The sequence below is a fragment of the Gambusia affinis genome, linkage group LG22 (assembly GCF_019740435.1).
Source record: "Gambusia affinis linkage group LG22, SWU_Gaff_1.0, whole genome shotgun sequence".
Lineage (NCBI taxonomy): Eukaryota > Metazoa > Chordata > Actinopteri > Cyprinodontiformes > Poeciliidae > Gambusia > Gambusia affinis.
Genome location: NC_057889.1, coordinates 19424575 through 19452426, shown reverse-complemented (window position 1 = coordinate 19452426; position 27852 = coordinate 19424575). Strand labels below are relative to the sequence as shown.

General features: G+C 42.9%; 2 protein-coding genes across 12 annotated transcripts in view; one reads left to right on the top strand and one right to left on the bottom strand.

Moving 5' to 3' along the window:
• cdc42bpab (CDC42 binding protein kinase alpha (DMPK-like) b) overlaps positions 1-6269 on the top strand; it is an 83612-nt gene extending 77343 nt beyond the window's left edge. For 6 of the 9 annotated variants that reach the window (XM_044106735.1, XM_044106738.1, XM_044106740.1 and 3 more), the window contains 2 exons: positions 790-864; positions 3552-6269. In XM_044106735.1, coding sequence (XP_043962670.1) covers positions 790-864; positions 3552-3683 — 207 coding nt within the window. In that variant the 3' untranslated portion in view covers positions 3684-6269. The remainder of the gene's footprint in view (positions 1-789; positions 865-3551) is intronic. The other 3 variants (XM_044106743.1, XM_044106742.1, XM_044106741.1) reach the window with 1 other exon arrangement.
• A 2362-nt stretch (positions 6270-8631) lies between these two features.
• On the bottom strand, positions 8632-27652 carry fzd3a (frizzled class receptor 3a). Of its 3 annotated transcripts, none has more exons than XM_044106745.1 (9): positions 27504-27652; positions 25994-26527; positions 15621-15817; positions 14922-15384; positions 14542-14841; positions 13687-13938; positions 10220-10368; positions 9094-9351; positions 8632-9021 (listed from the first exon to the last, which is right to left on the bottom strand). In XM_044106745.1, exons 2-9 carry the CDS (start codon positions 26192-26194, stop codon positions 8805-8807), a joined length of 2037 nt encoding a protein of 678 aa, XP_043962680.1. In that variant the 5' UTR covers positions 26195-26527; positions 27504-27652; the 3' UTR covers positions 8632-8804. The 3 variants fall into 3 exon arrangements, with proteins under 3 accessions (XP_043962680.1, XP_043962679.1, XP_043962681.1); XM_044106744.1 differs by having other exon boundaries at positions 27217-27624; XM_044106746.1 differs by having other exon boundaries at positions 25994-26477; positions 27504-27624.
• Positions 27653-27852: the final 200 nt, after the last annotated feature.

The window sequence follows — 27852 nt, the reverse complement described above, 5'->3', positions numbered from 1 at the left end:
CAAAAGAATAATTTGGAGAATCTAACTTATAGTTTTTTTTAAAAAGTGAAATGTATATGAAACAAATGAAGATTCAGCTTTTTTTATTCTTTTGCATGGAATATATCCTGCATTACATTTCTACTGCAGAATGACAAAATAATATTTATTATTTTTCTCCTCCTCATTACATTGTTTAAACCATTTTTCACAAACATCAACATCCTATAGAAGACAATGTATCAGTCCTCTTTTCTTTTTTTTTCTTTGTAAATATTTCTGCCATGTTCTCCAGTGGAGCACATTTATGTTTCTTTTTTAAACCACTCATCCTCTGCTCTCCACCTCCTGATGCTGCTGCTCCTCTGCCCTATAAGCGAAGCGGCAGTAGGATCCGGTGATGTTTGTGGCTGTGACGTGACGGGTGTGAAGGAGCTCTGGGTTTTCTGAATCCTTGTGCGAGGCGCTGCAGTTCTAGACTGAGACCATGAACGTTCCCCTAGCTGAACCAGGAACTCCCTCAGACTGGTTCCCAGTCATCCCAGCAGCTGTTTCAGCCGTCACACCTCATCCCAGCTCTCCGGCGTTTTAGTCTCTCTGCGATCATATCGAGGTTGTTGCTATGGTAGCCGGCCAGCGTCTCCCCTCCTGCCTGTCCCATCCTCTTGAGCCTGGATGTTTCTGCCTCCCATTTCGCCACATTTGTTGCCCCCCCGACCTTTGACCCGACCCAGCTGAGCCCCGCCCCTCATGCCTGTCCCCCCTCCCCAGCATGTTGTCTGGGTGCTGAGTGTGAACTCTCCTCTGCAGTGGCAGGCGGTCTCGCCATCGGAGAAGACCCCCGATCTGAAAAGGGCTTTAAGGACCCTGCTTAGTAAGATGAAGGTAATGTGTTCAACCTGCAATGACAAACACACAGAAGCGAGAGAGCACCGTGTTGCTGATCACACACACACACACACACTCACTCATATGCGTGTTGTCACTGGAACGGCGCCGCCTCCCCTCCCTCCCTCTCTCTCTCTGCACCATCAGGCTTCTGTTGTGACAACGCTGCTTCTCATTGCTGAATCACAGCATGTCTGCCTCCATACCGCCCCCTGGTGGCCTGCTCATGTTCCCAACCAGGATTAAACTAGGCTTAAGTTGGGTTCTCCTCGGTGTTTACTGGCTAAATGAGCAAATCCAGATACAGGAAGTGTGAAGTAGACTGGTTGGAAGTGAGGTTGCATGCCTCGGGTAAATCCTGCTGCACGTTTTGTTGGTACATTGTGGCACAAAGGATGACACTTTCACTGCAAAAACACAGAATCATACCAAGTATTTTGTTTAGTTTTTACTACAAATATCTTAACACACTTCAATTAAACCAAAACGAAACCAAAAGTAACTTTTTAGCATAAACTAGAAGCTTGTTTTAGGTAAATACTTCATTAATATTACTGAAAAATTACCAGTTTCATTGGCAGATTATTCCACTTATAACGTGAAAAATGTCTTGTTAGAAGTAAAAACTTTGAATTTTTAATTAATATTAACTATTTAATTAAAACAAGCTTCTATTTCTTATTGAAAAGTTATTTTTAAATTAGTTTTGTCTTAATTTAAGCGTATTAAGATATTTGTCCACTCGGTACGATTTAGTTTCTGCAATGTTTTCAAGCTGCTCCACAGTGTGTTGTGTTGCAGTCACAGTAGGATCTGTGGGGTTCTTAGTGAACGAATCAGAAGGACGGCATCACTGACCTGAGGACAGGAAGTAGAATCACACACACACTTTCAACCCAGCACCCAGACTGAAGCCGCCACACTTCCTGTTTGGCCCAAATCATCCCATTTTCAGAGTCAGTCGCCGTAATTTATTGGTCTCCTGCGAGTCGGACTGTGTGTGATGAGTTCAGGGTGAATCGGAAACCTTCCACTCCTCCATCATCGGCTCCAGCCTGCATGTTTGGTTTCTGCTGATCCCTCCTGGTCAGTTGAGGTGTTGATTTGCTGGTGAATGCTGGACTGCATCCCTCACAGCAGATCAATGAATCATGCCGAGTTGTAATCGCCATGGTAACTTGGGACTTTTGTGATGGACCAACACTGTAAGGCACTATTGTGAACAGAAAATGATGTGTAGTTTGTACAAATAGACAACTGGGAAGTAATATGATCTCTAAATGAAGTCTGGACTTTTACTAGACCATTGTAACACATGAATATGCTTTTCACTGGTCTGAAATGATTAGTCATGATAAATCACTTATTGAATAATCGTCAACTAATTTAGTAATCGATTAATCGTTAACTGTATAGGCAAATAATGCCATTTGGTGAAAAAAACATATTCAGAGCAGTAATTGAACCAAAACTCTACTATATATATATATATATATATATATATATATATATATATATATATATATATATATATATATATATATATAATTACAAAAAGTATTTATAAATACTTTTTCCACAAGTGGCATAGTTGTAGTTTCACCCAGTTCAAATTCACTAAAGGAATGCTGTTACTGCAATAAAATGTTTAATTTTCTTATTTCAAAAAGTGACTTAGTTATTTCATTTGCATCTTTTAATATATTTTTAATGTATAAAAAAGGCTCATGTGGCTAAATGAAAAATCTGTAGAAGGCGTCCATTTTTATTTTATTTTAACCAATTAATCGATAAATCGATAGAATAATTGATTACTGAAGTAGTCCTACAGAAGCTCTAGCTGCATGTTTCTTGCTTGAAGGTGAAGCTCTGCCCCAGGCTTGTCCTCCATCCTCCATTCCATGAAAAAAAAAAAAAAAAGCTATTCCCACAGCATGATGGTGCCATCACCGTGTTTCATGGTATTTTCAGGCCCATATGTCGCATCAGATCACAGCATCTTCTTCCATGTTCACTCTAGACTGCGATCAGTTTCACTGGATTGTATTTTGGGGGTGTTAGACTAAATGGGGTTGAGTAGCTGAACTCACCACATTAGGTGTGATGAATCCTTTGAAAAGGCACCTTGTTCACAGCTGTGCACTGCTTTGTGTTGGTCTGTCGCACCAAGTCTCAGCTCAGGTTTGTGTGTGTCAAAATGAGGACATGTTGAAGGGGGGGTGAATTCTCTGCAGGGCACCGTCTCCACTTTCAGAAGTCGTAAGAAAAACCCAAAGTTTTCACACCACGAAAACACAAAATATCACCAAGTTGTCCAGTTCTTAGAGCAAATATCTTATCACGGTTGAAATAAGACAAAACAAACGTTTTTCTTAATATTGATGAAAAATTACTAGTTCCTCTTGTAGATTATTTTAATTAGTTTTTTCATCAATATAAAGGAATTTTGAGGAACTTAAAACAGGCTCCTATATTTTGCTGAAAAGTAACTTGCAAGTTAATTTTGTCCTATTTCAAGTTTACTAAGATATTTGCAGTAGAAACTAGAGCAAATACTTGTAAGTTTAGTGTTTTGCAGTGTATTTTGGTGACAGAATCTGAATCTTAGCCCTCCTTCCTGTGGTTTTTTAAAAATACATTTTTAACTCCTCCTCCTCTCTCTCTTTCCGTCTCCTCCTCTTCAGGACTCGGACTCCCCCCGTCACTCCACGGCCTCCAACAGCTCCACCTTCAGCAGCCCCCCCAGCCCGGCGTCCCCACACAAGACCAAGTCCCTGTCCCTGGAGAGCACAGACCGGATGGGCTGGGACACATGAGCCCTCCCCACTGCCCCCCTCCCCCGATTCAGCACAGGACTCCCTAACCTCCCCCTACACCACCCTCTCCTCCCACCTCCACTGCCCAGAGAACTGCACCTCCCATCCTCCTGATGAACTGCCTCTGGACGTTGCTTCCTGATTGGACGGAAACACTACAACTCTGGGCCTTTTCGATGAGTGAATGAGAGCTGCGCTATGATTATCCAGAATAGACACTGACGCTCTTCCCTACGCAGCCCCTCCTTCCCTCTGTAGAGATTCGCATAGAGACGCCAAACTTTACGACGCAACAGAAAAATATAAGAAGCGGATTATTGATGAGAGAAAATGATTTGTATTTGTACATAAGACCAGCCGGGTTTCACGGGGACAATTTTAATTTATTTATCGATCTTAGATGGGGAAGGTTAGGTTTGCTTCCACGCGACATGAAGCAAATGTTTTCCTACCGTCGCTTTTTCTTTGGGTGTTGCGAAAAATGTTGCATATTAAAAAAAAAGGAAGTGAGAAAGAAAAGGAATGAGTTTTAGTTTTCTCCTGATACTCAGTGCTGTGACTTTACATTTTCTAATTATTATTGTTATTTTGAGCGTTAGCAAAAAACCTTCCTACTTCCCACTGTGCTACTCTCTTCCTCATTGGTTCATCCAGGAGGCGTCCTCCGTCGTCGTAGCGTTAGACGTTCCACTTTGCTGTGCAACCAAACTGACCAACTCACTGACTCCCATCGCGATGATGTACATAGGTTCAAAGTAGAGTAATATATGATAAGGAAAATACTATAGAGAACTACACGGGGAATGAGCAAAGAATTCCGGATTTGGTTTTCTGGTTTTTATTTTGAGTAATTTTGAGTTTTTATTCACACAAAAAGCCATTTTTAAACCACTTTGTTGTTTTTTTTTTTTTTTAAATCCGTTTTATGAGTTAGTTTTATATTTACGTCTGACACGTGTTGTGTTTTTGGTTTTTGTGTTTTGTGTTTCTCTCCTCCACCCCCCATTTACGGACTGACATTACTGCTCAAACTATCTTGTGGAAAATGTGCATTTCTCACCAACCTGCTATCACACACGTATCTACGCTCTCGTACACTGAGGCGGTGGTTTTACGCAGCAAGCGCCTCGTCCCTATGGCTCCTCTGGTCGTCTGATTGGCCGTGGTACTGGGATGGAAAAAAGGTTGACCCCTCTACCAATGGATAAGCTCTATTTAACCAAAAACGGACAAAAGAGGGACATTTTGGTAACATACTTTCTTTTGTCACAGCCTCTGCTTGTTAAAAATGTGCTAAAATGTCCATTAAAAGCTCTTGATGGAAACAGAACACTAAAACAAGGAATGTAAACACTTAAACCAGCGCGTGACTCCGATGTATTTCTGATTGTTTCGCTAATACTAACCGGGCTGGAGCTCTAAAGTTGCTCGGTTATGAGGGCATATTTTTGTTGTATTTTACTATAGCTGTTTAGCAGTTTCTGCCATTTATTTTACCAGTTTTGAACCCCATTTACAAAAGGAGCAACATAATATGACAATTTATGGAGCAGATTCTGACAGGAGGAGAATCTGACAGGAGCAGAATCTGACAGTAACCTGTGTGAATTAAGACAAATCAAACACAATTTTCTGTCATTTAAAACAGAAACATTCTTAATACTAAAACAGTTTTCTTTTGGATAAACGTAGAATAAACATTCCTATTGTACAGTATTTTCTCTTTTCCCCCCATTGCAGAGTCCAAGTTGAAGCCTGTCATGATCAGCTCCATATAAGGGAATCAAACATTACAAACTTCAGTCGTCATTCCTGCTGCTTCCTCCTGTTGAAATCCATCAAATTAGCTCTCCGTACCTCATTCCAAGTGTTTTGTTTATGGATTTTATTTTCTATTGTGATTTGAAGCTCAAAGCTTATTTTCCAACCCCCTGAACCTTTTTAAGCATGCAGCTCTCCGTTTCTCGCCTGCAAGTGGCGTCCGGTAGGAGGGACAGGAAGCAGACTTTGTATGGGCGGGGGGTGCTTTAACATTGGTCAATATGTTTAAAAAAAAAAATTAAGAATTAAAACTGACTGATCCCAGACGTTCTGGAGTGAGGGAGGAAATCTCAGGAAATGTGTCGAGGTCGGCCTATGGGACGGACGGCGTGGGTCGAAGGGTGGCAGGTGATCCGATGGCCGAAGTGCCGCAGTTTTCTGTGGAGGAAGGCCTAAACGAAATCAAACGCCTTTACATTTCAGTGAGGTCTTATCTAGAGTACCTTCTATATTATTTTTGCTCTTTCATATCATATTACACTTTTTTTTTCTAGGATTGGTTTGTAATAATTTGTACAGTTTTGCATGTTCTAGATGTAATCATTTTATTTTTGGTTTGTTTGTTTTACTTGCTCCTTTTTGGACGGTTTGGGCGTTTTACTGAGGATAACCCACTACAGGTGATGTAGATTCCTTTTTGCACAAAAATATTTAAGGTGTAAGGTCAAAAATAATGTATGGAACTGGCTGCCACGCTGATGTGGAGAACTCATATTAACCTGACTCCGATGTATTTCAATAAAGCGGAGGGCTGTTACAAATACACACCGGTAGTGTTGCTGTGTGGTCATTTCTCCAAATGGATTCTTTAAAAAGCTTTTATTACAAATGAAAAGTTTTTACATCTATAAACAAAACGGCAGTAACATTTACAGTAGCTACATGTAAGGACACATTTAAACAGACTACTTAGGATTTCTCTGTACAGGAGCAATGCCTGGAGGACACACACCACCAACTTGCACCTGGGCTCAATAGTGCTGGTTGCTAAGATACCAAAAGAAATCATGTTTTTTTCTAAGCTTCTTTCTGAGGTTGGCAAGCAGTTAGAATTGTGCTTGCCACAAGGGAAGGGGGCTCACACACACACACACACCTCCAAATTGCACCTAAGCTCAGTGCTCCTTGTTGCTAAGAGTCCAAAGTTGACATTTAAGCACTGTTGCATCAGGTGGTACTCCAATGTACACACCCTGTTTTTGATGATATGAGAATCCATCCATCCATTTCCTGTTCGGGAGGGTTGCTGGTGTCTATCTCCAGCTACGTTCTCGGCGAGAGGCAGGGTCACCCTGGACAGGTGGCCAGTCTGTCACATACAGGACACAGAGACATACAGGACACACAACCATTCACACACACACACTCACTAGGGAGAATTTAGAGAGACCAATTAACCTGACAGTCATGTTTTTGGACTGTGGGAGGAAGGCGGATAACCCGGAGAGAACCCACCATGCACAGGGAGAACATGCAAACTCCATGCAGAAAGACCCCGGGCCGGGAATCGAACCCAGGACTTTCTTGCTGCAAGGCAACAGCTCTACGAACTGCGCCACTGTGCAGCCCTGATATGAGAATCTCAGTTCAAAACATTTCCACATACAGCGTAGACTTCATCCTGTACATTTCAATCTAAAACATTTGATATAAGGGAGAATTCAAAAAGGGAGCAACTTGATATATCAGATTTCATTCTTAAACCTGCACTTTAAAGGTTTATAGATTGCAGTTGGTCTTCATGAGTTCATACCTACCAGAAATTATCCTGAAATAAAGTTTCACTCTACACTTACACCTTTACAAACCAAACCAATTGTTTGGATTACAAAGGACCACAAGAATCTTATTGTACAAAAAGCTCTACAAACTAAACTTTACCAAAGAACACTACACCCAGAGAGAGAGATGGTGGTGGTAGCATCATGATCTGGAGGTTAACTCTTCTTCAGATGAAACATGTTTTTTTTTTTTTCAATGAAGGTGGTTAAAGTTGCAATTAGAAAGTTGAAGATGGATTTTATTTTTCAGCATCCCAATGAGTCCAAGTATACATCTTAATCTACAGAAGGGTTTGCGAATCTGGAGGGTAGACGAGTGATGCAGACAAGTCGGGCCGAAGCTGCTAGACTCTTGCACAAAAAGGACTGAATGCTTTTTAAGTCTATTAGTTCAGTATTAGTTCAAAGGTAATTGCACCTTTATTTTTTTCTCCCTCAAACTGATTTTATTTTTGTTTTGAGTTGTACAGGATATACGTTACAGTAGAGGTGGAAAAGGTTTTGAATTGATTCTCAATCTGAGGAGGCTGTGCAGCTCCACTCATGTCCCTCAACATTAAATGGGTTTTGATGCAGAGAATCAGCAGAAATATGAACATAAATGGGAAAATTTGAAACACACGTCCTCCGTTCTGCCAGTGCAATTGTGCATCAGTAGCTGCGTCTCCATTACAAATGTGCGCAAAACTGTGTTTATATTTTGCAGTTGCAATGTTTCCATTAAACAAAACGCAATAAAAATGACATATGAATAAGTTTGCTGACATGATAAGTCATTAAAAACATGCTGCACCATCATCCTCCAACCACTTCCTGTTGTCTTCTTTGTAGTTTCTGCCAATGGAAGCATCGGTTTGTTGATCATGTTTCCATTGCAGGTTTGCAAAATAAACCAATCTCCCCCCCCAAAAAACAAAAAATACCAGAGTGCTAAAACTTTTTAGCAAAAAAGAGTTTTTTGAAATTAGGATGTTTTTGTAAGCAAATTTATCTTTAAAATGTCAATTTGTACAATTATATGGCCAATGGAAACACAGCTACTGTTTGGGAACAGTGTAAGACAGGCTGATGTAACACTTTACAACACATGTTGGAAAGTGTTACATCTTATGAAGCTTCACATGTAGCTTCAACATGTGACACCCAAAACTGCCTGAGCTAAAGGGGAAAATCAGGCTTTAAATACTTTGAGTGTCGAGATGCCCAGGCTTGAGGACAAAGCTCCTGTCTCATCCATTAAAACCATTTCAAAGTCACAAATTAAAGAAGTAAAAAATAAAATAAAATTCACATTTTGTTTTTGTCAGGCTCAGGAGTTTAGGTCCAACAGTAAAGTTTAGTCTCTGTAAACCCAGCGACAGTCAGCTTGGAGAGTCTTTTTTTTTTTTTTTTTTTTTTTTTGGATCAGCTGGACTGGCAGATAAAGCTGAGAGACGTTAAGGCAAAGTTCCAAAAGTACTTCCCTTCCTCTGACTGGATCAACAGCCTGGTTCTGGGTCTCCCTCCTTCATTTGTCCCTTCAGGCTGCAGCTCCGTCCTCGTCCAGGATTCGGTGAATCCCGTTTCCGGGAACACCGAGGACGGCCTGCGTAGTGCCACTCAGGTCTCTGGTGCTGCTGTGCCGCGATTGGCTGTCCAGGCGCAAGGCGGAGTCCTGTCTGGACAGGCCGTCCAGTCGGTTGGTGCTGCAGTGTCTGGACTGGTCGCTGAGGCGGGGCATGCTGGACCCCGTGTACCTGCCAGGGAGAGCCGGGACGAGTTCAGGAACCAACATCCAAACATCTGGAGAGGTGACGGGGGGAACCCACCTGCCGTCTCTGGAGCGGTGCAGGCTGCCATGGTAACTGCTCATCTTGGAGCGAGCGCTGCGCACCGATCCGGCCCGGCTGGTGCTGGCGCTGGGCGGCTCGTCCAGCATGGCCAGATGGGTGGAGGAGGCGTGGGTGGAGGTTCCCTGGGTGGACGTGCCCCTCGACTTCCTCACGATGGGCGTGTTGGGGTCCCGGTACAGCAGCTGGGCGAAGTCGGGCTCCTGGAGAACCTGGCGGCTGTCGTTGACCATCCCACTGCGGCGGGGCAGGGAGGAGGAAGAGGAGGAGGAGGAGAAGGTGGGCAGGGAGAGACGCAGAAGGGTGGGGAGGGACAAAGGGAAGGTGGTGGGGCGGTGGGTGTGGTAGGAGAGGATGGAGGAGTGGGTGGAGCAGGCAGTGGGACAGGGGGTTAATGCTCTGAGTTCGGAGGAGGGGGTGTGCAGAGAGGGGCTTGTGTTCACAACAACCTGACAACTCTGGAGCAAACACCAGAACCAACACGGATCAGAACCAACATGGACCAGAACCAACATGGACCAGAACCAACATGGACCAGAACCAACATGGACCAGAACCAACATGGACCAGAACCAACATGGACCAGAACCAACATGGACCAGACAACTGGACAGGAGTCTGCGACTAGAGGGACGACCTGCCTGAAGAGGGTGTATTAGGGCCATTCAAGATGGATACAAATAATAGTGCAACTTTCTGAAAAGAAATTAATGTCTGAGCTGCTAAAGTCAAAAATTTGCAAGAAAAAACTTCTAGAAAATTTCTGAGATTTTTCTCCCAAATATTCTATTTTTCAGATGCTGAAAAGCGACGTCCACAAGCTGGAAAAAAGTTCAGCTTTTGTTGCCGTTGCGTTCCGCGCGTCTCGTCCATCATCCATGATAAATGCAAACAGCTAAATAGCTAGTTAACTAACTAGCATATTAGCAGCTAGTCAGCGGTAGCATCATCGTCCTCAAGTTAGAACAGAATGACTCAAACCTTTCCCTAACAGAAAAGTCCAGCGATTAAAAAAATAAATTAAAAAACTAGATTAAATAGTCCTGCCATGACAAAATGTATGAAATGTATCCCATCATGGAGTCGTGGGGTACTGGGTACGTACTCTTTGCGTCTCTTGCCGTGAAAGAAGCTGGCCCACTCGAAGCAGGTCTTCTTACTGCCCACCCAGAACACAGAGGGGATTCCCACAATCAGCATCATCAGGTATTTGATGAGGAAGAGCGCCAGGTCGGGCCGGCTGGTTCTCTCCACCTGAAAGACAGGAGGAGCTGCTGATGGAGAACTGTACACATGACGGCCTTCATAGAGAGAAAAAAGACTAAATTTCCGCCAAAAATCAAGAAAAATGCCATAAATTTTCTAGGAATAATAACGACATTTCAGAGCTCCAAAAGTGGAAAAAATCAAACTTCCAAGTTTGAGTTTAAGAATAAAAAAAAAAAAAAAATCAATCTCAAAATTTTTTGACAGAAATTTACTCAGGATTTTTTTCCCCATCTACACCACTGTAGAGCTGTAAGTAAAATGAAAAAAATATAGTAAAACAGTTACAGAAAAAAGGGAAACAGATCTACTTTATGAGCGTCTGTGAGGGGAAGCAACACGATGTAGAACATGATTCATCAGTGGAAGGTAAATTCTGAATGCTTTTGTTTTGTTTTTGTTTTCATTTTTTATTTGTGAGCCAGATTTACAGGCGTATCAGAAAAACATGAATACGTGTGAAAAAAAAAACAACTGTTGATAACTTTTTTAACGTGGTCAAATCCATGTAATCAATCAAAACGGATGCTGTAAAGAACCAGCTCTGGTCTGAATACAACTCTTAATTGTTTTTTAAATGCCATAGTTCACCTTCCTTCCACTTCCACTTTGTGTGAAGAGCTAACAAGGCTCTGTATGTAACATTTCACACCAATAAAACCAAATGAAAGGATTTTTATTCAGTCTTAGTAAAGTCTCCACACGAATGCAAAAGCTGTTTTGTTGTCAATCTCTTTCAAAAATGCTAAAACCTAAAACAAGGTGCTCAAACTGAATCGACACACTTGGCTCTGAATCATAGATCTGCGTTTTAAAGGGACAGTAGCAGCGATATTCAGTAGGAAAGCGGCTGCGCCACAGATCTGTATAAAGGCAGAGCCGGTGAAGCTGCTGATGCAGCAGATACAGGCCGCTGTGCGTAAACATCCATGTGCTCTACTTCTCCACTAACAGCTGAACGTCTCATGTTGGAGGCAGAAACAATCAGCAGACATCTGCTCTGATTTTGACGGCTGACTCTTTACCCTCCCGCCTGAGGACGGCGGTTTCTCTGGGTAGCGCGGCAGCACCATGACTGACACATCTGGTCATCGAGTCAGACAGAAGGAGAAGAGCGTCCTGCCTCTGGCCGGTCTGCCATCTTTGCTCCGGTTTCTGCCACACACCGTTAGAAGAGGGATGCGGCGCAGACCCACAGATACGCTCGTTACAGCAGGGATCAGACCGTCGGCTCCAGCCTCGGGGTTCACAGAGGTAACCTGGTTCAGGTTCTTCTGTTCAGCCTGGTAACGCAGCTGTGTGAGATCCAGAGGAGCTCCGCATGGCGGACGTCTTGGTCCTGTCAGGCTTTATGGAGACATGCTGGATTTCTTCCTTCCTACTGACGCACAGAGAGGGCTGAATGTGAATGCATCCACATATGCTCTGTGTGGTCAAACACGAGGCCCGAGGGCTAAATCTGGCCCGCTGTATGATTTCATGTGGCCCTCGAGACTCTAGAATAGGAATCTGGAACCCTCCCAATCCAAAGAGACCATTCTGTCCTTTGTCTGGAGTAGTAATACATTAGAGCAATATAAAGATGTACTATTGGAATTTTGTTGTCATTGTTAAAGAAACGCTGTTTTACTTTAATTCATAGGTTTTTAATTAAAGAAAAATGTGAGACTTTGTAGAAATAGGATGCTCTTCTGTGGAATGTTGACATTTTAGAACCTATAAACCAAAACTTAAATCTAATAACAATCTTTTCTTGTGGAAATTTAATGTAATCATACCATGACAAAAAAATGAAAACCTGCTCATGTCAGCATGTATTTACTATATTAGTATTAGGTAATGGTATTATGTTTTTAAATATTATTTCATCCATCAAATCAAAGCAGTTTTCCTCTGCCAGATTACATAAATGTGAAAAGATGTTCAATATGTCTGACATTATGACATTCTCATAGAATGCAGAGCAGGTTATTTATCATTTGAACAGTTTATTAATGGGTTTTATTATTATATTCTGCCACAACCCAGCAGCATTTCCACTGCACAACGTTGCTTATGTTCAGATGTGCTGTTGCCGTGGAGAGGTTTGACCCCAGCGACCCCAGCAGAAACACACACGGTGGATTACCGCGGCGTTTTAGGCACAGATTAAAACCGGGACTCATCTGAGCATTAATCCAGTGTTCACATCATCACGAAAACAACAACAACAGGCGCTCAGGGAGGAGCGGCGAGGTGATACCGTCTGAAACGAGACGGCGCTCTTTCAATTATTAACAGCTTTGCTGTCTGTGCTGCAGCGGCGCTGAGACAAACATCAGATCCCACACGGAGGTCCGCGATGCTCACACACATTTCCACCGCCTGCCTTCAACACGAGATTCCCTTCAAACATCCCAGCAAATGACACATCAGAGCAAAGCGACACAAACAGCCCTGGACGGGTCAGTGTCAACAAGGACAAGGAAGGAGTCAAATGCTCAGTGCTAATAAATGGAGTTACGATGGCTTACTACTAACTTTGATTAATTGTAATGCTGTCCTATAAAAAGCTGGATTGTGTGAAATCTGTTGTACGTTTAGGATCTCCAATGTTCTAAAGATCCCTTTTCTAAAACCATCTGATCAAAACAATGTTTCATGTTTAATTTATTATTCAGATAAGAATTAAAAAGGAACAAGAAGACTCCTATGTAAAAACAAATGGTTTGTTTTTTAACTTGATTTTGGGCTTAGTGGTAAAAAGTTTAGACATCACTGGCATAAAGTCCCTCCAGACCATTTTACCTGTTTGAAAATATTAGTAAATATTAGTAAATCCCCTCATTGTGATGCTGCTGTCGCTCTGCACATAAATAACTAAAGACTGAAGCTGGTTTAGTTCCTAACTGAAATCATATCAGCAGGTCAACACTGTAGAAACAAAACAAAACAAAACCCCATGCTGATCTACAGACTACTTTAATGTGGTTTCTTTTTTAGCTTTTTATTTATTTATTTATTTTTTTGATACCATAAATGTCTTCAGCTTCAAATGACCGTCAGAAAGGAAACGCTTTCAGTTGTTTTTCAGTTCTGTACTGTGTAAATAAGGAGACGCATCATCACTTCAGTTGCAGTGATTTGCTTCTAAAAGCTAAATTTAGAGGCTTTTACACTCCATTCAATTGTGAAATATGTGAAATATAATCAAACAATTCTTTATGGATAAACAATGAGCTTCAGGGACAGAACAGCCCAATGCTAACAGTTTTTATGAGCACCAGAATAGTGAAGTGTTTTTAAACACACAGTCATGGGGCTTACCTTATATGGGCAGGGGATGTGGTAGTCTCTGCACTTCTCCTGCACCCAGGTGGTCTCCCAGACGGTCCGGTAGCTGCTCTCATAAAGGTAGCAGGCCACGACGGTCAACAGGGGAACCAGGTAGAGAACGGAGAACACGCCGATGCGAATCATGAATTTCACCAGCTTCTCCTGGTTCTCCTTCTCCAGCGGGATCTCCATGCGGACCCGGTTGAGAGCGGCGATGCCCGCCAGCAGGAGCACAACGCCCACCTAGGAGGAGAGAAGCAGGAAGGTTTAAATGTGCCTTGCATGACCCAACACTGTAGGAAGAGCTGCATTTACAGGGATTCTGCAGGTTTCAGAAAGTCAAATTTAAGACCCTTTTAATGCCACCATGAACGAAACTGAAGAGTGAACAAACTATAACTACAGAGGTTAATAAGGGATGCTGCAGTATTATAATCAGACATTTCTGGGGTCTGTTTGCAGCTTCTGGCAGCAGCTCTCTATGGCCTTAACCTCCACAAGATCGAAAGTTTTTTTGTTTGTTTTTGCACAGAATGCACTTAGCATCATATGGGCTGGCAACAGAAGTGAACTTCATCCAACCAATTGGTGATGCACTGCTAGCACGTATTAGCAGCTAGCTGCTGGTGGCCCTAATCGCCTCGACACACAGAATGCAGTGAGTGATAACGTCTTTGTGCAATTTAAACGTTTTCCTGATACAAAAGTTCTGTAAGAGAAAAGATTTAGGCCTTAAATTAGATGCATGAATTTAATTCTTTGTAAGGATGTGCGGTAACCCTGATTTATTGCCTCAGAAGAAGAGCAATAAAATCCATCATGGTTTGTGAAAAGGGTCTTCCTCACCACGACGTCCAGTCCCAGTGGGGCCAGCAGGAACCAACGCAGTGCCGTCAGGTTGTAAAGCCCCACAAAGCACACGCCGCTCACGCTGTCTCCCTCTATCTTGTTCATGGCGAGCAGAGTGACGGTGAGGACACCTGGGACGCCCCAGGCGCAGGCGTGGAAGAGGAGCGCCTTCTTCTCTATGGCCTCACTGCCCCACTTAGGAACAGCTGCTAGGAACCAGGTGATGGTCAGTATGACCCACCACACACTGCCGGCCATGGTGAAGAAGTACAGCACCATGAAGAGAAGCGTGCAGGCCTAGGAGAGAGAAAGACAGATTTTTAGTCAGCATGCAGGAGGAAATAAAGACAGTGGAGAACACAAGGTGAAGATCTGACCTTATTATGGGAGCCTTGAGTCACTGTGGACGCCCTAAATCTTCCAGGACTCGCTGCATTACAGGAAACTCTGTCCTCCAGCAGGAAGCCAAGGAAGAACACCAAGGACACCATCATGTAGCAGACGGCGTAGAAGATAATGGGCCGCTCCGGGTAGCGGAACCTCGACACGTCGATGAGGAAAGTCAGGAAAGTGAACAGTGTTGCTGACAGGCAGACGATGGACACCACCCCGATAAAGTAGCGGGCAAACGTCAGTTCCTCGCGAGTAAAATACATGTTGGGACACGGGGGGGAGCAGTCGCGAACCCCCAGGAAGGAGTAGCCGAGTTCTGGCTCAATTTTGAGTTCCCGGGGACACCAGAAGCCGTAGTCCCGCTGGACGGAGACGGGGGACTCGGTTGAGTCTGAAGTGGACAGGAGGTCCGCAGGTCGAGGGTAGGGCTCATCGCAGTCTGGGAACCTGAGGGAGGACGAAAGCAGTAACTCCACGATTCCAGCTGGTGAGCTTTTAATACTTTTTTTTTTTTTAAACACAATTGTTGCTTGTCAAGGTCTGATTGGACCAAGAGTCCAATAAGTTTCTTTCACTCTATCTGACTTCAAATCAAAATGTGTTCAACATGCAAATCCAGGAAAGCCAACCAGCTGACCCCTGCCAACATAAATCCAGAGAAGAGGAACTACTGTGGTTCCAACCTGTTGCAGTCCATCTCCTCTGGCCAGCTGACACCAAACATGTCCATCAGTTTGTAGCAGTCGCTCCTGGCCTGCAGGCAGAGGCGGCGACAGGGCAGAGTCATCCGGCCGTACTCGGTGCACACCGGAGCGTAGATGGCACACAGGAACATCCTGAGGTCTGGAGAGCACTGCAGGTTCACCATGGGATGGAACGGCTGCAGAATCAGGCAGAGAAAAAGAGAAGAGAGTTTTGGGCTGTTTTCACACCTGACAGGATGATAGACTTGGTTCGACAGGGGATCAAAGTTGCAACATTTGTTATGTTTTCAGCTGCTGTGGTTTGCTTTCACACCTTTCTGTGTCAAACAAACCAAACCTTTTGCAAGGTTTCCCCCTGGTGGTTGGAGCGCTCGGCAGTCGTTCATCTAGCAGCCCGCCGTGTTTTTGAGTTCAAAATTGTTTAAAGTTGTCAAGAAATTTGAAAATATCACTTGATAATTATGTGTTATTGGAAGATTAATATCTGAACACCGGCTATAAAGTCTTAAAAAATGCAAGACTTTATAGCCATTAAAAAACAAATAAATAAGCAACGCTAAGCTTGGTGGGGACTCAAGTAAAGCCTGGTGGCCGGCCAGACTTATTATACACTGGGAGAAACCCTGCTTTGAAAAATCTGTCCTCCCATCACCAAGAACCACTGAAGGAAATGAAAAAGACACCGAGCCTTTTTCCGAAAATGTCAACAAAAATGCAGTGGTGTCAAATTTTAGCAGTTACAGGTTTTCTCTTTTGTCTTTGTCTAAATACCAAGAGTAATTTCTCCCGCTAGCGCAAGACTCTTTGATTGTATTTACCCAGAATGCCCTGCGCTATAGTACACTTCCTGTTTTTCGAGCAGTCTCCAGTCCGCTTGGCATTCATTCGAACCGCACCACAGTTCACTTCAACCGAACAGAGACCGAGGTTTGTAGGCTTGTAGTTCAGGTTTGTAGTTCACATTTTCGATCCACTTTCATACCGCCCCCAAAAGAACCGGAAAATGAACCAGAGTTGGATTAAAGCAGACTAAACAGGGCTGGTGTGAATGCACCCTAAAACAAATGTGCTTATTTTACAAGGTAACAAAAATTACCAGCCCGGTCTCAGGCCTCATTGAGGCTCCATCCTCAGGACTTGGCCCAAACAAAGGGATCAGTGGAGCAGGACACGTGACATTTTCTGGAGATGAGTTCATAAAAACAAGTCTGGCCTCCTTCTTGATAATCCCCCTTTGCACCCCAATAATGTCACCTCTCCCCCTTCCCCGTTCTTCCCCCACTCCAACCTCCACAGGGCTCCCTGTGCTGCTGCAGACAGGCCCCTTTGTGTTCCAGGGAGGACCACGCTGTGGCTGACTGACACACACTGACAACATGCGCACACTTGCTCACAAGGAGAACTACCAACGGAAGTATATTATTTGCAGGCGAACACACCCACAGAGCAGTGCAGTGATGCTCTCACACACTGAGAAAATGTGCCAAGAAGCAGTGTGAGCGCAGAAAGCCTCACTGGTTTTCAATGGATTCATTTGCATACACCTACATGTGTTTGTGTTGCATCAAGACTTCTAACCACACCCCAGTCAAATCATAGATGCACAGTATGTCCCCTCCCCCATAATGTAAAGACAGAAGGCCTGATTGACAGACAAGCCCAGAGCAGAGGGGGGATGGGAGGGATAGCAAATGGCTTGTTAGGACAGATGGGTATTAATCTAGTTAAATATTCGCTCTGATTTCTTTAAGTGCCCAGATCTAACTTCCCTCCACTCATCCACTACCGGCATGTTGGTAGTGGATGTTCTCTATTCCACGCCGGGTCAAAATGGTTCTTAATGGTTCTGCTATATACCAATACTGTTGGCAAATGTCCCTTAGCAAGTTGTGGAGAAATCCTAGAATCTCTGCAGCCATCAAGAAGCTTGTTGAGGCATAATTCTAGTTGGATATTTTCCAAATATTAAGAAAACATGTCTATGTGAGAGTATTGGGGGAAACTGGTGAATTACAGGATTGATATGCAGAGGAGGGATGCATGAGGCCAGCTCATCCCAGCTGTGATGTGTGTGAGAAATCATTGTCCCAATTTGGATAAGTAAACCTCTTGACCCAAGCCAGCTCCCCTCAGATGAAAGCAAACTGAACAACCAAGACTGCGTCACATAATTGTGCAAACTGGAAAATGTGCCAAGAAGCATATTTTCTTTTTGCTTAAAGAAAATGTCAATTTAAAAAAAAAAACTCGCGTTTGACAAAAACGTTTTGTTCAAGGACGAGGTAGTTTTTTTGGCTGCACCAAATTTAGCGTATTTTGAAAAACTGCAGCGGAAAGACTTTTGTTGCATCACACGAGTCATGTGATCAACAACCAGATGTTGCTACTCACGGAAAAGACGAAGACGATGATGGGGAGTAATTGGAGGCTGACGACGTGACATGTTTTTAATAACTTATTGCGTCAACAAACTTATTCATGTGTGATTTTAATTGTGTTTTCTATTTAATAGAAGCACCAAAATTGTGTTGTTCTTTTTTAAATTAGTGGAATATCAACAAAGTTTTGCGCACATCTGTAACGGAAAGATGGGCACTGTTCAATTCAAGTCTAGCATCCACAAAGGATGAGAAGTTGACAAACTCAATCCCACTGAACATTTATGGACAATGTTGAAAAGAAAATGATCCATCCCAGCAAACTGACATATTTAAATGTCCTTGATAAGCAGGGTGGTTGACTGTCCAGCAAAAGTAATCATCCTGTACTATGTGAATATTTTTGACACGGTGCGAGTCAAAAGGTAATTTACAACAAACTGTGGAATCAAGTTTTAAAATTCAAGTCATTCATGTTCATGGGAACATGAACATTTTTCCTCGACTATTTCCTACGGCTACTTGTTGTTTTTGTTGGGGAGGATACCCTTCTACAAAGATGGTGAAAAAACCTAAATGAATAAAACCCAATTGATACGGTTTTACTCTCTTGAATCCTTCATTTAAAACTGTACATCAGCCGATAGTAAGGTTAAAGTTCCACACTCTCCAGTCAAAACAATCTGCTCTCTCAAGCTTACGTTAACCCCAAGCTAAATATTAGTACAATCATTTTCTTACATGTCATTGCCAAGATTAATCGAGCAGTCAATTGTGTAATCTCAGAGCAACTGAAGTCGTCACGCTTCACCGAGTAACACAGGACAGAAACACACACAGAGCAGTCAGAGCAGGTCATGACCCAGAATCCTCCATGAAGCAAAAAACAACAACTGTGTAACGTTCAGATGCACCCATCACACCACATCATCACAAATCGCTCTATTTATACTACAAACAGTACAGCACCATCAGTCAGGCCCAAACTGGACTTTGACCTTACTTTTTATTGGCAATTTTGAGTTGAAACAGAAACTAAAGTAGCGTAACGTGACGAGTAGAATTTTAGCCTACTGTAAAACAGAAATGCTTCACTAAAAGTGGTTTTCCCAATCAGTTAAATCGGGAAAACCACTTTTATAAGGTAAAGTTCAGAAATAAATAAAAAAACAGCACTTCTTGCACCAGTTATTATCTCAAAATAAAAATAAAGTCAAGGAAGAAGGTTACACATCATTTCTACTGGCTGTTTTAAAGCTGTAAAACTATCATTATCCAACTTTCACTTTACTGCTGGTACATTTACGTCAAACTTTGCATTTCCACATGCTTTTGGTGTCTTTAATGGTTCAATTCTGGAGGCTGTAAGTGCTTCTAAACCAAAGTAAACTGTAGATACAAGAATTCACAATAACTTTGTAGCTGCCTGGATGGATAGTTTAAACAATGGGATAGGGAATTGTGGCAGAAAATCTAAATTGTCCAGACTTTTCTAGACTGTAGGAACCATGTAGAAGAGAACTAGCATGTCAGGTTGTCTAGATGCAAATTAGCTTACGCTAGAATCTGGTAAAGTGCATGAAACATTGACATTTATGTTTGAGCTATACGTTCTCCCTTTCTAAATTACGTTTATATCTTATAAAACATGAAGAAAATGACGGTCTGCTGCTCTTTGTAGGAATAAGTGCTGAGAAATCCTGAATGTCATTTCAAATAACCAAAAGCGTGTAGATTGGTCATCTAGTCATAGACATCTAGTACTCATCAGTGATGCCAACCCGGATCTACTGCGGCTACTAGAGCTCACATCTTCATCCCCGTCCTTCGTTTGGCTTCCTGCAGGCTACAGAACAACGTTCTGTGCTCCGCTGTGCCACACAGAGAAGAGACGGTTGAGTAAACATGTAGGCTACTGGGATGATTCACCACAGATCAGGACTCGCATTCAACTCTCGTCCTATTCAGACTATTTTTATACCTCAACCTTTTTATCTTCCAGCTCTTCTTCAGTATCTACAACAAGCTTTTATCTGGTATGAAGCAGTGAGAGCAGAGCCGATCATAGTGATACCTTAGGCGTCACACAACCAATATCTCCAATTACAGATAATTAACACTCCCTCTTATTGATTCACTGGTCAAACTGGAGACCCATGCTTCGGTAAATGGCTAAAAGTTTAATTGAGCTGAAAACAAAAAACAAAAAACTTTCTCAGATTGATTTAACATCTAAAATACAATTAATCAGTTGCTGGAGAGACAGAGAAATAAAGCTGTCTCATCAGCATTGCTGTGAAAATTAGTGCTGCGGTTAAATTGCCACATGGTGCAGAGAGAATTAGCATAATTTCTCCCTCCCCTACTGCAGAGCTCTTCATAACGCCGGGTGGTGAAACGCTCTGATCTTCAAGACGTGAAGAAAAACATCCCTGACCTCCGTTTCACCCCACGCTATGCTGATATATGCAGTCTGTGCTGAATCCCAGTACTGTGATTTTCATTATTAATAGTCTAATGGAATGAAGGGCAGCCATTGGATATGCCTTCAAAGCAAAAACAGTGATTGGTTTTTAATGGAGACTCAAGTCGGGTGCTGAGGTTCTGTGAACCGCCGACAAAAGATCCCAACATGGCCGACCGGTCTGTGATGATTTGTTCTTTTTATAAATACCTCCCGGTCACCTCTTTTACCCCCTCCCTTCATGCAGCTCCCCCTGGCATTCCAGTTCTCCTCTACCGCCATTCCAGAGCTCCAAATTTCAGAGCTCGGTGCCATGGCGACGAGTGATGCATCGATGGAGAAGAGGAGGGTTTGAGGAGGTCAGGGTGCAGGGCGGAGGGGACCACCTCCCGGGAGGCCCAAAAAGAAAAAACCCAAAAAGCCCCTGCTTCCTTTGTTAACAGCACAATCGGGACGGTTTCCTGGGCAACGGTGAAGTCCTGCCAACGGTGGAAGTGGGGGAAGACAAAAGAGGTGCAGAGGAAGGGAGAGAGGAGTGATGGGTCGACCAAGCAGCCATGTCATTCGCCGCTAAGAAAGTGTTTGTGTTTGACAGTGGGTAATATCCATTTACACACACACAGAGAGAGAGAGAGAGAGAAGGGTTGTTGTGGAGCAGCGCCTCGCTTTCTCAATGTGCTCCGCATTCACGGCACTGCCAATAAACACGGTGTCGGACATTAAATAAAACAAGAGGCTCTTTTATAGCACAGGTCACGCTGGCTAGGATTTATCAGGCCGCGTTGTGTGTATCGGATACATCTTCACTACGGCACAATGAGCGCGATAAGTCAAGTACTCTCTGGTGAAGCACGCAGAGAGCTGTTCTGGATTGAACTGGAGGTATTGAACAAACACAGACGCACACAATCCTCTGCACTCCTTTACAAAGTCATTCACACCGACAGGGTGGAGTATCTGGGTTATTCCACACAGCAGCTGAAACCTGACACGGTTTATCCAGACAGGCTGCTAACCTGAAAGAACAGGCTGAAAGGCGAAGGGATGGACTGGGACCAGGGAGATTATACCCAGACGGGCCATTATGCTTTGTGTCGGTGGCTTCTGTTTTCAGCCAACACGGAATAAACGTCAAAATGGGTTTGACTTGAGGTGAGAATGAAGGGGCGCTTTGCATCCAAGCCATCATCTCACCATGGTAACCATCTTTACGTATCCGTCATTGCGGTGATTTGTTGGCTTACACCTGGTTAGCAATCTAACATGCTTAGCATTTTCAGCTGGTCCTGACCCTCGCTGTGTCCATCTGGCCTTAAGGCCTGAACCAGACCTCTGAGTAATTCCTGTTATTACTTTTGCTGTGACCCCTGACCTTCAGGGGGGAAGCTCAGCTTCTCTTCTACATGTCAGACCGAAGAAATGAACTTCAAAGATGAGATGAGAAAATGTTCCCTTTAAAGGGGCAGCTGTAGGTATTTTCCAGGCACATAGGGCCATTTTATAGCACCATCAAGTAACTACGTTTCCATCAGTTGTTGTAGAAATATATCAAACATGATGCAAGAGAAATTTGACTTTGTGATTTAATTCCTTGAAACTGTGCCTATGTCTCTTTAAGAAGCTCCTGCTCTTTCTGAAACTCAGCCTTCAGGAAATCCTCACAGCATGGCTCCTCTATTAACACAACATTTTTACCAGGGTTTCACTGAGAAGTAGCTCCTACAATGAGCTCAGCAGATGCTCAGTTCCACCACGTGTTTGCTAATTGCTGCTGGCTAGTCTGAAGGAGCTGAGCGGGGGAGTCACAGAGGAAGGATGCCCTGTCAGGTGGAAGCTCAGAAACTGTAGCTCTGATGAGGAGTTTTGTCCTCGAAGGCGGAGCTGGGTCTTGCCAGGCATTTTGCACAGCTCAATAGTTGCCATGGGAGACTAAAAGACAGTTTGTAATTGTGGATTTTCAAAAACACAGGCCAGGAATAACGCTCAGTCACAACAGCATCTGTCTCCGCTGAAGCACAAATTGTCAGATTCATAAAGCCAGAAGTGATGGATTAATAAGTTACCTCAGACAAAAACTGTGAATCACTACAGAAGGCATCAGAGTCTCAATCAGCTTAACTGAGTTCCTGCCATGAGTCCATTTGGGAGCCACAGAGAGCATCCATGTCTAAGTGAGGGGATTTTAACCCATTTAGTAATGCCACTAAAATCTGCCACGCTCTTACTTATGCAAGTGCGGCACAATATCCCGGTGGTAAAAAAAAAAAAGATTCCCAAACCCTGGAGGCCCATGTCCCATTGGAGCTGCGAGGTCATTCAACGGTCATAGATGAAAAACTGGAAGAGGATAAAAAGCAGAATATAAAGTACAGTAACTTAGCATTTTCATGGTTTGAGTCATTCAGGAGTTTGCATTTTCACTGACCCAGCTTCTAACAAAAAGACTAATATAGATATGGGGATTTATAACTAATGCCATGATGATAAACTGTCCTACTTTCCCATAAAACTAACACCAGGCAAAATCTTTGTAAAGAAGGCATGAAGAGACACCACTTCAGGGGCTTAGAAGAAAGAGCGCAGGAACGGCAGGCGCTGGTTCCAGTCCAACTCCCAGCTTTTCCACGGTGAGAGGCATTCATCATTATTATCATGGCTGTTAAGCAGGCCTAATTCCCTTTTAAGAATCAACCATCAACACTCTGTTTGGCTGCTCTCAACGTCCTAGAGGCTTTGAATTCTCCCAAGGACTGGATCCCGGGCCGAGTTATCGGGAAGACAAGAGCCGAACAGAAGAGCAGTCTCCGCCATCTGGAAACTACCGGCTTCCTGTGTGAAATCTTAAACTGACAAGCACTTCTAAGCACTAAAAGAGACCTAATTGTGAATCCGTGACCAATCAAAGTGAACACTGTTGGAACCAAAACGACCTCTTTCTGTTGAAGAAGAACATCTCAACCCTCAGCAGCTCCAGTGAGGCTTTCATCGCAATAAATCTACACAGTATTTTTTAGGTTAGTCAATAGGGATGAACCAATAAATCGGCCCAGATTGTCTCAATTTTGATCGATACTTCGATACTTATATGAGGAACCAATCTTATGCGCCGATCATTTCCACCTTCGCAAAGGTCTGAAAATCAGCCGCTGTCCGCTTTCTCTCTGCCCTCAAAGAGGGCTGACTCGACCAGGAGGTCATGTCTGCACAAGTGTCTTATTCAGGTGTTGGAGCAACAAACAGCTAATACCTGAACCAGCTACATAGGCTGCATTTTGGAAAAATTGTGGTCGGCGATTTTACAGAAGAACTATGGATTCAACACAATGGACTGACAACTTTTTATGAATTGTGCGATGTTGTTAGCGCTCTGGTCACAGCATCGCCGGCTGCACATTGTCCAAAAACAAAAGCAAACCATCATCCTCCTACCACTTCCTGTCATCTTCTTTGACATTTCCGCCAGTAGTAACATCTGGACGTCGATTGCATGACTCCTGAGACGTGATCAGGAGAAAATGGAAAATGGAAAAAGTGTTTCCATCGCAGTTTCATGAAATCTATCCATTTGACAAGGCAGATAAAAACAACTTCATCCGAGCACAAAAACTTTTTATCAGTTTTTGTGCTTGATTTTTCTTCATTTTTGTAATTTGCTCAATTTTATGGCTAATAGCAGTGTAGCTAGTGACTGCAAATGGTTTTGTTTGCATGCCGTTTGATTATGGTTAATGTATGTTGTACATTATCTGTGTTTTAAATAAATGAATCGTAGGTCATAAGATGACTGGGGTGGCGTATCCTGAGCAGTAAGACACTAGATGGTGTGTGAGCCGGCTCCGGAGAGCAGCTGTGACCCATCACATGTAGCTGCACATTCATACTGCTGGGCAGGCCGTGTTCAGAGGTTATGTAACCCCAGCCTCTTAGCGACAAGCTGCTTCTGCCGGCAGCTGCATCTCCATCTCTCCAACAGTCACTGCTGAGCACGGTGACACCAACAGATGGATGGCAGAGTGTCACCACATCATCGCCATGGCAGCAGGGTGGGGTCGGTGGCCGGAGACGATGGAGGGAATCAGCAAACTGGAGCAATGTTTGTGAAATATAGACAGCCAGTATATCCACACACAGGAGGAGTGTGTTCGGTCAAGAGTGCATCTATGCACCATAGATCTATCCATTTGTTTGAAATGAATGCTTTTAAAAGAAGACTTCTAAACACAGAAATGTGAACTTTAATCCGTTACTGAACTGGAACCAAAAGAGGTTTTGGTTGTTTTTTTTCCCCCTCTGTGTGTGTGTGTGTGTGTGTGTGTGTGTGCGTGGGTGTGCGTGTGTGTGTGTGGTTGAGTCATTTTTCTAAAGCCTGTTACATAAAATAGATTTGGCGACCAGGTGCTGGTCTAAGAAATCCCTCCACACATCTGTAAACATCCCAAATGTGCAGCACAGCGACACACCACTACGTCTGTGGCGCTTAGTCCACAAAGCACAGGAGAAGAAAATTTAAAATGAAAAAAGGCATCTTTGAAAGAATGTTTGTCTGAACATCCTTAGTACCAAATTAGTGTCGTCCTCAGACCTACCCAGCAGACAGAGTGGACACAATGAAGGCCTTGCATAACCAGCAGTAGTCTGATTATACACTCCTAATCAAACCTGAGTGATGCAGCGTAAATATGGATATGAATGGGAAGAGGTTCAGAGCATTTTTACAGAGGTCTGAGATCGGTTTCACAAAAACAAAAACATGCTTTACAGAAGGTCTGACAAAAAGAAACAGACCCAGGAAAGACAAATCCGATGTGTTATAGAATCATAGCAATTATATAATGTTAAAAGAGTTAATTAGCCATTAGTTATACACAGCAAATATTTGTGTTTATCTTTAAGAACTGCACCAATTTCTGGTTTTCTTTGGGGTTCGACCTACAAATTCAAGTTTAGAATCAAATTTTAAGAAGAATTTGCTGATGGTTTTCATGATTAAAAAGAAATGGTGAATTAAAGAGAGAATCTAAAGTGATGTGTGATTTGATCCACTAGTCAAATTCAGAAAAGATTAACCAACTTCTAGCCAACTCTTTTAAGAATCTGCTAATGCACACTAATACCCAATTAAAGCTATATACTGAGCATTTCTGTTAAAAAATTACACAAAAACATTTACAGTTTACTGCTGTATGTTTGGTAGCCATTAGCTATTAAATTAATTGGCTTAGCTAGGTTTATTCTTGATAAGATGCATGTGAAGATTAGTCACAGAATTTCACAAGCCCTGCTCACGAGGTTTAGTCTGTGCAGGGCTTGTGAAAAGGCGATGTTTTATATTTCCCTAATAAATGAAATGCATTCTTTGTAATTGAGGCTTTTTGAACACAGACATATATTACAGACGTGTTTAGAGCTCAAACGTCAAAGCTAAACTGAAAACGGGAGACGTATTTTCCTCTAAATTATGAAACGGTGTTGACTGAAAGCTTTTTCACACGTCGCATCATGTACCGTACCTCCATGGCGAGAGCAGCCGTCTGCTGGTCGTAGTGGTTCATGATGTTGGGCATGAAGGTGGAGTTATATGGCAGCCCCTGACACATGCGCAGGGTGATGGGCTCACAGGTGAACAGACTGTGGCTGCCTGCTGCAGCGTCCATGGGGATGGCCACGCAGGCGGCGAGCATCGACACGGAGAGCACCCACAGGAGATCCATCACTGGGTCCCCACACGAGAAAGCAGAGGAGATACCCAGGAGATGGCTGCTTCGGGTGAGAGGTTGCCCTCTGTTACCGTAAGGGTCATCCACCAGGTCAGGAGAAAATAAATTTTAAAAAATGTTTGAAAACTGCCCGAGAGTCTCTTCTGAGATCACAGAGAAACGGTCCGAGGAGGCAGAGACCATCCACTGTGTTCCTGGTCGAAGCTGGCTGCGCCCATCGTCATCATCTAAAGGTCCATCACCTGACAGAGGCTGAGCTTCCAGTCCAACAACGCTCCTTGAAAAGGAAGTGCCAACAACAGCCAGAGATGGAAACCAGTCAACGATCTGCATGCAGAAAAATCACAGCAAATATAGAATATTTGTAGCAAAGCTTATAAAACAAAGCAGTGCGTTTTTTGTTTTTAAACCCAGCAATTCAGGGGATATTTTTAAAATGAAATATAGTTGTTTTGGTTAATGATGTTCAAGTGGCTCCATTGTTGATTAAAAAAAAGGTTCAATATGATAGCTGAACAACTTATCAGCATTAAAAATAACAACTACCGAATTATTAAAAACATCAATATAAACAAAAAATGGTCATTTAAACCTTTAATATTGCATAAATATACTATGTGGTATTTTAATCATAATAATATTTTGTAAATTTATATTCAACTTTATGCTTGATAACTTTAAATTTATGTGGTATTTAAGTCATTTCAATTCTGTCATTTGTCTTATTTCGCCATATTTTTTTTATATCAGAACTAGCCTAATTAACATGTCAGTACACACACCCATATGCAGCCTGAACAGACTCTACTGACACGTATAAAAACAGAAATAATAAACCTCAAATTAAGGGTTCCTTTTCAAATTCTCGGAAAATTTATTTTATTTAAACCTGAACATAAAAGAGTGAAAATAATTTAGTTAACTCCGCGGTTAGCCTACTTGTTTATCGGTGAGAACAGCTCCTCTTATCTACAGATTCATTTTTCCTCTCCACATATTAAATTAGCTGAACTAACCTGACCAGGAGGCTCGACGCGGCTACTTTCGTCTAACCGCCAGAATGTCACCAAAACCCGGATTCAAGCAGAGAGAAGTAACGCAGAGCAAACAATAGATGACGGCTGGTCCGTCCTCAGGGCTGATAGTAACCGGAGCAGAGGCAGCCTGCTCCGCTCACCGGTGTTATCATTTACCGCAACGAGCCGCCTGGGCGGCAACTCGGAGGTGGTCGCTCCGGAAAAGCACTCCGCCCAGATATTTACAAAGAAAGAAAAATGGAGGAATTAAATGGACAAAACTTTACCGAAATGTTCTCCAGGGAAATTCACGTGCAGTAGCGGTGGTCTCAGCAGTTCTCCGTAACAATGAGCCTCCTCCTCCCCTTCTTCCTCCAGCCTCTCTCACCTCTTCTTCTCCTTCTCCTCCCCTCCTTCACCCCCCACGTTCCTCCCACCGTTAAGCCCGCGACACTTTCAAGATGGCTTCCGGTCCGAACCCTATCGATTTAATAGAAAACTCTTAATGTCAACAAAATATTATATTATATTATATTATATTATATTATATTATATTATATTATATTATATTATATTATATTATATTATATTATATTATATTATATTATATTATATTATATTATATTATATTATATT

Coding starts and splice junctions, on each gene's coding strand:
- fzd3a (XM_044106745.1), bottom strand. CDS start 26,194: ATGGATCTCCTGTGGGTGCTCTCCGTGTCGATGCTCGCCGCCTGCGTG. Junction 13,939..14,541: donor CACTGGGACTGGACGTCGTG/GTGAGGAAGACC, acceptor CTCTCCTCCTAG/GTGGGCGTTGTGCTCCTGCT. Junction 9,352..10,219: donor CACGGCAAGAGACGCAAAGA/GTACGTACCCAG, acceptor GCCCCGCCGCAG/TGGGATGGTCAACGACAGCC.